We start from the raw sequence: 8,735 nt of genomic DNA, 5'->3' as shown, positions 1-8,735 counted from the left end.
TGATCCTGTGCCCAGGGAAAGCCTGTGTCCTCAGATGTCTGCTGGATATTCACAGAGTCTTCCGAGAGAATGACCCGGCCTACATACTGAACGATCTATACATCACGGACTACTGCATCTGGATCCAGAGGGTCAAGTAAGTTCACCAGCATGCACATAAATTCATGCACATGCACCTCAGAGACCTTCATCGAGAGAGATTTACCTTGAGATCCAAGGGAAGTACCACTCAGCCCCCTTGATGCATCAGGGCTTTAGAGGGGAGGATTTGATGAGTCATTTGTCACAGCAGGGCTGTGACCAAGCCAGCAATAAGATGCAGTCTCCCTTGTCTCTATTATCATGTGTCAAAAGCACCGTCAGTGAGTCTTAAATGAGCCAGATGCACTCAGCAGATTCTCTATATGAATTTTTTAGGAGCGTACATGTGTGCAGGAGCTTCTCGTATCCTCCATGGCTGTAACCTTCCACTACTATTTCCAGCCAAAAATGCAAAATCTGCACTTTTCCCCCAAATGATATAGGTTTGATGGCTCTCTCCTTCTCCTACTACATATTTTACAATTACTTACACATTTCAAATGTGAGCCTGCGAGCACATTATTCGGTAATGAGCTCTGTTTTACACTTGGCAAAGGGTTCAGCCAAGTGGTGTGCTTGTTTGGAAAAAGCCCAGTTGAAAAATGTGTGCCTGATGTTGTAGGCTTGGCGCCCAGATGCAGACACGATAAAAGGTCTGCAGGGATTTAGTGCTTTTTTTCCCCCTCCCTCTTCCTTACATTCTCATTTCTACATTTTTCTAGCAGAAGTCTTGAATTTTGCTCTTAAAAACAAGCCACGGTTGCCTGAATCAGCAGCTCAGTTTAGGGTCAGTGGGATCTCTTTTCAGAGGCCACAGAGAAGATACACTCTATCTTACTCTGTGAGCACATGGAGCTGCTGAAGTTCCATCAACTCACTGAAAAACTCAATCAGTCTCTTCTTGGCTGAAGGGGCCCCGGAGCAATGCTTCTCCTCTCTGCTCTTCCTCCCTTTTCCTCCATGTACTTTGGAACTAAATGTCAGCTTGACCTAACGTGCTGACTCCTGCACACTGCATCGATCGGTAAATGGATTAGCCAGCGCTCATAGCGCTGACCTGTGACTGAATTGTTATGGTTCTGTTTTTTTGTTTTGGTTTGTTTTTTTTTCTAATTGACAAAGAAAGTGGAGTTTAGTTTTTTTTTATCCTCACATACAAGTTAGTGTGTGAAAAGACATCCAGATTAGTGAAACCACACTATCACCTCCACAACCACTTGAGAGAGCAACCAAGCTTTTGTTGTTTCAGTATGTGGATTTTGCCACAGTATATATTCCACACAATCTCCACTTGTGGTTTCTGAAACTGTGTTTTGGTTCATGTTTTGGAATAATATACAAAGGAGCCTGCAGTCAAAATGCAGAGCAGCACAGGAGAGCTAGGCCCCTTCTCTGAGGTTTGGAACGATCCCGATTTCCACAGATCACCTTCTGCTATCATACATGCGGTTTGCTGTGGCACCCCTTTTGTGTCATCTGACAGGTTTGATGACAGATCGTGTAGGCATTGTTTTCCTTCAGTGTGAGATATTCTCTCCTGCAGGATTTGTCATCCTCCACTAAGCAAGTCGTCTCTGGAAGCGGACCGGCAGGATGAGATGTAATCTATACCCCCAGTGCAATCCCTGTATCTTGTCACTGCCCATCGCCGACAAGACGGACGCCTTCAGCTGAACATGATGGACACTGCGATTAATGGATGTTTGCTGGGGGGATGGTTGATTTATATTATCTTCATGCTGTCCCACATGCATTTCTACTCCTAAAGTTCCTCTGACTGCTGAGACATCGGTCTCAAATTTACAACCTCGTAAAGGCTTCAGTGTGATTTACAGAAAGCCACAGGGCAGGCCTCTCCTTTACTTTCACACACAGTGTCAGAGTACAACCCTGCGCGCTGAAATTAACAGTGCAATCTCAAAGCAAATTGCTCTTCACATTGTCTCAGTGACGTGGAACCTTGGTTTTTTTTTTCCACCACAGTGGTCATTGTTCCAGACTTGAACACACGCTTTCTTTGTGGAAACTGTTTTAACTTGGCCCTTGCACACCCATTCAATCCTAATTATCTCCGAATTGTTAGCAGAGAGTGTTAATCCAAATGGAGCAGCAGCCTCTCTAGTCCATTAGCGTCAGTGTGTGTGCTTTGGAGGTTCTCAGATGCCAAAGCCCCCGCAGAGCTGCTGGACTGCAAAGACAAAAGTGAGCTGCCTCACTTTTCTGTCTTTGTCTTTCCTCCCTTTATTAAAAAGCTTGGAGAGAGGCCAGTGTAGATTCATGGCAGCCAGTGCAGACAACACTTATAAGCCTGGTGTTGTGTTACAGTGCTTCGGTTAAATTAGAAAGGCCCACATCTTTATTTTTCAGCACTGGCTCACTTAAAATCACCCAACCGCTATTATTAATTGGGTCAATTAGATTCCAGCAGAAAGTGATGTGCTCCAGGGTGAGTCAGAGAGGAGGGAAGTGAGGTGAGATTCATGTTTCCAGATGAAGTCATTAGTGGAAAAGAAAAAGCTGGCTTTCTGGGTTTTCTTTTTTTGCTTTTGTGGAGCACATTTGTGGCTTGTCTATAAGATGTGTGAATCAGACAATCAGGCATTGCTCTAGAGACTGGAAAATCTGAGTAGAAATGGTTTTGGGGATAGACTGAGCATTGCACTGTAACAGCTGACTGGACAGACTCAAATAATTGTGAATGGAAAGTGTGAAGTGAGCAGTCCCCAAAAGAATGGGTGTTGTTTTCACAGAAGAAAAGACATCTGAAGAAAAAAAAGTGTGCAGCACTGCATGAAATTAACAAAAGAAACGGCCTGAAATTAAGTTGTTTGATTCTTTTTTTTTTTCTTGGGCAGTATGAGGCCACCCTCTGGGTTTCTACAGACTATCTCGTCCTTCCTCATCTCATTCATCCTTTGCATTGTCTGCATGACGATGACTATTGGGGAGAGTTGTTGGATGCTCTGACAGCAGCTACCCTGCAGGGAAAAGCATCTGGAGCTCCAAGAACTGGGGGCACCTCAGGGCAACAAGGTCAAGCACGGGGTCAACGTGGCAGCTAAGAGCAGGGCTCAGACTCCTTGAAAGCGTGTGGTGTTTACACCCATCCCCCCTGCTGAGTACGGCTGGTCATTCACCTCAGTGCATCTCTCTGTGTGGTTTTCCTCTTGGCTACTTAGCATAATAGGTGTTTTTCTTTGTGATGGCTAATAGACAAAACATTCATATCAACTACACAGATATGTGACACCCAGATGTTGGCTGGGAGTGACACAACACCCTTCCAGAAAGCTTTGAAACAGATAATAGAGCAGCTCTTTCTGATGTTAGCCTCTGCACTGACGGAGATCCTAGAGACCCCGCTGGGGAGAACAAAGACATAAATGTCTCCCAGCTAACAGGGATAAGTAGTACAGATTTCCTCCCAGCATGAGGCCACTCCAACTTCTTGTCTTGAGTACACATGCTCATCTTAAACACAGACCTTCACACTGTGTTTGCATAATTTCCACTATCCACATTTGGAGTGCCCACTCCAGTTATTACAGTCGATTACATTGTTGTTTTCTCCTGTGCATTTAGATGAAGCCCTATTCAACTATGGTCAATATTTATATAGCAAAGATATTAATGAGATTCTGGTAGTTGAATATAAAGCAGGCAGACTGAATAACTACTAAAATATTGTCTGAGGAGTCACATAATTCAAAAAGTGAGAGGAGACGATATAAAGCAGGTAGTAAAGAGCTGAACATAGTTTGAAGGAAATATCTGAGTCCCAACATCAGTTGTAACTTGGACCTGAAAATTCCAGTTTATCAAGCTGCAGTGTAAAAATAAAAACTAAGACCTTTCCAGTCCAGGCCTGAGGGCTTTGACGTTTTTGAGCACAGGCCAAACAAACAAAAGCCTGCAGCAGTGAAGACAATGTATGTTTATAAAATGTTCAACTTAAGGGATGAAATGGGAAATAGAACAGAACCTTGTCATTTGATGCCTTTTAAGAATTATTGATTCCCCCTTCTCAGATGCTCCACCAAACCACAAAAGCCTTCAAGGAAATGCGTTTCTTATTTTATTTTATTTTATTTTGGTGCCTTTGCCCATTGTTTCACTTACTTATTATAACTTTTTATTCACCACGGACATCCTTTCACCTGACTCCAACAGACACACAACTTGAGCAGTAACCACCAGTGTAGCCATAACTTCTATACTAATATACTGACAGTGTTTGTGATTTCTTTCCAAACACTGTTTTTCTTTTTTTATGACACAATAACACGTTAAAGACGTGTTGTAGACTGCAAGAATCGGCTTTTCCTCCTTTGCATAGTGGAGTGGAGTAGTAAACAACTGTGTGCTTTCATTTCATTTCATAATCAAGGGGATCTTGGCTGTCACTCGCACTGCATCAGAGGAAATTTGCATAGAAGTGAGCTTCAACTTTCTCCTGTAGCTGGACAGTTTAAGGTCCTGTCAGTTCAGTGGAAGTCACACAGCCAGGTCCTATTCACAGGGAATAGTGGCTGTTACTCTCCCAGCTTTCTGAACAAGTGTGAATCACCCTTGAGGGTCTACAGTCTTGCTAGTGACTCTCTGAAGCTGTACTTAAGGTTAGTTTGTGCTCTGTCACAACTAGTTTGTAAGATGTGCTGTCTAACCATGTTGGACATGAAAACTGTTTTTATGTGATCCAAACAGCCACACTCAAAGGCGGAGTGGAAAGCTGGCTGCCACAAAGCGGAGACATGATGTTATTGAAATCCGTACATGAAAATGGAATGTAATGCAGCATTTTTTTTTCAGGCAGTCTCTCTGGAAAGACACTGATAGTTTTGCACTCTTGTTCAGATGAAAGGTGTGTAGGACTATTTGGTTCTTCTTACCATTGCTAACTCTGAGAGACGAGACAGTCCAAGTAACTTCAAAACAGTGCTGATTTATTCAAAGGATCACAGGCAAAATTAACATTACACTCTCAGGTATCTTGCACCTCCAAACTGCACACAGGCAGATGTAAGATGAAAGCCCCTGAACCGAACCAGGCCTATACATTATATCCCCTCGGTTGGGCTAGCCCCATACTACACAGAAACGTCAACCGAGATGTCTCTGGTGCCAGCTTTGCAGCTGGCCATAGCAGTAGTCAAAACATGAAGCAAATCAATGTGCATGTGTGTGTCTGTTGATTAAGTGGTGTGTAACTAAAAACATTCTCACACGACCTCTAGTACATGTCGTGACTTAAACATAAGAACATATTCTGGCTAAGGCTACAGTTATACACATCATAATAATAATATTAAACACCCTGTCTGCTGACAGTCATCAACTTTTCTCTCTAGTTATCCTTGACCAGATGTACCCTGTAGAAACTCATAAGCATGACTAAGCATTTAACATCTAACTAGACATCCTATCTCCACTGAACATTTCTAATACATAAAGTATCTATCCAATTTCTATCTGACTAAAAATACCTAACAGGTGCCACAAATAATCATGTAATGAATTGAATAAATGGCTAGAGAGACAAGTTCAGATCCTGGCTCCTTTCTCATCTCCATACAGATGGATGGTCACAGCATGACGTGGGTGTGAATGTCTGTGGCCATTGGAGAAAGTTATAGAAATGGTTGGATGCTGCCCTCCCCCACCCCACGCTGGTGAGGGTGTTCCCAAAGCTGTATAACCACTGGATAAGCAATTCTAACAGAGTGTACTGGCCCCTTAAGAACCTACAGCCATGCCAGCAGCTTTCGTCTGTTGTATTGACAGTGCTTTTGCTAACGTTAGCATACTAACGTACTCATAAAGACCATGCTAACGTTGTTAAGCTGGTGTTCATGTTATTATATAGTTCATGTTAGTATGGAAACATTTGCTAAATAGCACTAAATACAAAATAATGGAGGTGTAATTAGTTTTGCAGGTATTTGGAAATAACATGACACCAGATAATGGTGATAATGGCACCAGAAATGTTTAATTCAGTGGACTTTTACAGCAGATGCCTTGGCTAGTAATTTGAATGGGTGCCTAAGTGTTCTTTTCCAAATAAGCAGTATAAAGCTGGGTGATTTCTGCACATTCTGTATTCCACTGTCATTACTGTCACACCTGTTTCTACAGTACAGTAACTCATGGAACATTAGCTCGTTGAAGAAATACGTCTGTGTTTCTCATTTCTGGAATCAGAGTGGTGTCCAGTGCCTCAGACCGTTCCAGTATTCAGTCATACGGACGGCTCACTTTTCCCAGTGTCATCTTTTATCCCCTTCAGCAAGTGAATGATGCAATTTGCGAATTACTCTGAGGAAATCTGGTGCTCATATTACACAGTTTTATACATCTGAAGACGAGCTTTATCTAAGATGTTTTCAAAAGCACAGACGTGCTGAATGAGCTGCTCTTTCAATGAACACGAGCCTGATGAAAGAAATGTCAGATTGTAATTTAACTCAGCTCCATCGCAGACAGAGACGCCACACATACTGTACATACGCATTCTCTCTTTGGCAGATGGAGGCGTCTTTGTCTCACCAGAAGTTTTCCAACCTTGAAAAAGCTTCTCTCCTCAGCTTAATGAAGGCGAGCCATAACAGCAGTGTAGTAATGACTGGATTGTGTACAACATTATCCCTCCCCCTCCTGGACAGAGGCTTTGTATTCACCGCAGGCTGAGCTTCTCCCACCACAGAGCAAGGGAGGGGAGAGAAAACAAGAGCGCCTCTCTAATGTTAACTCAATAATGACTTCCCACGGGAGAAAGAGAATACAGGGCAGTCTTTGAAGTGGCTGTGCTGCAGGAGGCACTCACTACAGGAAGCTCTCACATGGATTTTATAGAGCCTGGGACCTAAACAGGCTCCATGCAGCCTGCACACTCATCATCATCATCATCGGTCCAGGTTTCATTAGTGTCTTCATATCCTGTACTCATTGTTTGAAAAAAGCTATTTGTCTTTGTTAAAGTTGTATAGTGTCTAGGGCCGAAGAAACATAGATGTACAGTAGCTACTTTCACACATGGAATTCACCAAATTCCTGCACTAAATTATCCAAAGAATGCAGTGGTTTTGTGTTCATACATAAGTTATTCAGGGAACTTGTGTCTAAATATGTATCTCAATACTCTGTCATTTCGCTAACCTAAACTTTTTGTGAGCTTTAGGGACAATGAGGAAAATATAAAATATTTCTAGACAAAAAAGGGCTATTAACTATTGACTATTTCAAATTGACTGCGTACACATCTTTTTCTTTTGGGTTGTACTGTTTTTTGACAGGATTAACATACTTTAAAGCTTTAGAATGCTGTGCGTTTCAGCTGCACTCACTGCTCCGTGACCCAAAACCACTGGGGAAGACTTTTCTAGAAGTCTGAGCTGACAAGTTTCCCAAGTATCTTAGCAGGAAGATGGTTTTTAAATTCTGCCCCATTGTGAGAGTGAAAGCTGCCAAAGCATTTTTGAATTAAAGTGCATGTGAAAACCAGTCCCCCCCTTTCCCCTATCCCTGGTTAGTGCTTTTCTGTTCCTCAGTGTATGGAGGAAATCCATACAGCACAGCTATAAGATCTGTTTACACAGTTCCTCCAGAGGTCTGAAATGAATACACATCCCCTACATTCTGCTTCCGTAAACACTTGATTCTCCAGAACAGAGAGCTCATTAGGACTGCACAGTAATGAGGAGCCTTCCTGGGGCTCAGCAGCGTGTTAATTGGGCCAGAGAGGCCAGCAGGATCCGCATGTGAAAATATGAATGGCTGTGGAAAAGTAGCCCCTCCACATAACCACGAGCCCTGTGCGCGCACACACACACACACACACACACACACACACACACATCAGTACAGCTCACGCCCTTGATCCCACCCTGAATGGACATAGTCTGAATCGCAGCGACCCAGAGAGGTCAGCTCATAATCACCATGGCAATGGGGGCGGCACGCACGCCTTAACAGCTCTGGGGGATGAATAGTATCCACTTCAGTTTTTGGCAGTGTGTCAGGCTTCCCCAGCATGAATAATGTGCACGCAGGGCCCTCCCAACAATCTGATGTCTTTACACAAATGGGGCCTTGTAGGAGGATACTCATCCACAACAAAACGCCACCTCTGTCTTCATGGACCCTCTTGTGTCTTCTGTGCTGACACAACTATAAAACTGAGGCTACAGGATGGGAACATTGTTTTATGTACTGCTTTATGAGGTCATGCTCTTAATCTTAATCTCTGGAGAATTTTAGCTGTGGGGCAGCAGCTCGGAGCCATTCTTGACCTCTAGTCACGGTTTGCAGTTCAATTCAATTCAGTTTTATTTGTATAGTGCCGAATCACAACAAAAAGCATCTCAGAGCACTGAACATTGTGAGGTCTAGACCTTATTGTCATTATTGTTATTATTATTATTATTGAAGAAAAACCCAACAAATCCCCCTTGAGCAGCACTTGGCAACTGCGGGGAGGAAAAACTCCCTTTAACGGAAGAAACCTCCGATAGACCCCGGCTCTTGGTGGGTGGCCTTCTGCCTCGACCTGTTGGGGTGAGTGGATAGAGGAGAGACAAAAGAAGAAAAGCAGCAAGACACAACTAACAATCAAACACTGGGCAGGTTGATGTGGACGGTGACTGCTTATCAGAAAC

At 43.2% G+C, this 8,735-nt stretch overlaps 1 protein-coding gene across 2 annotated transcripts in view; it reads left to right on the top strand.

The window, feature by feature from the left end:
• shq1 (SHQ1, H/ACA ribonucleoprotein assembly factor) overlaps positions 1–8,735 on the top strand; it is a 44,580-nt gene that overhangs the window by 33,218 nt on the left and 2,627 nt on the right. For both annotated transcript variants that reach the window (XM_020592768.1, XM_020592770.1), the window contains exon 11: positions 16–136. In XM_020592768.1, the coding sequence (XP_020448424.1) occupies positions 16–136 (121 nt within the window). The remainder of the gene's footprint in view (positions 1–15; positions 137–8,735) is intronic.

This window comes from Monopterus albus, unplaced genomic scaffold (genome assembly GCF_001952655.1).
Source record: "Monopterus albus unplaced genomic scaffold, M_albus_1.0 scaffold18.1, whole genome shotgun sequence".
Classification (NCBI taxonomy): Eukaryota; Metazoa; Chordata; class Actinopteri; order Synbranchiformes; family Synbranchidae; genus Monopterus; species Monopterus albus.
Note: the sequence above shows the minus strand (reverse complement) of the source record. Positions and strands in the feature narration are given on the sequence as shown.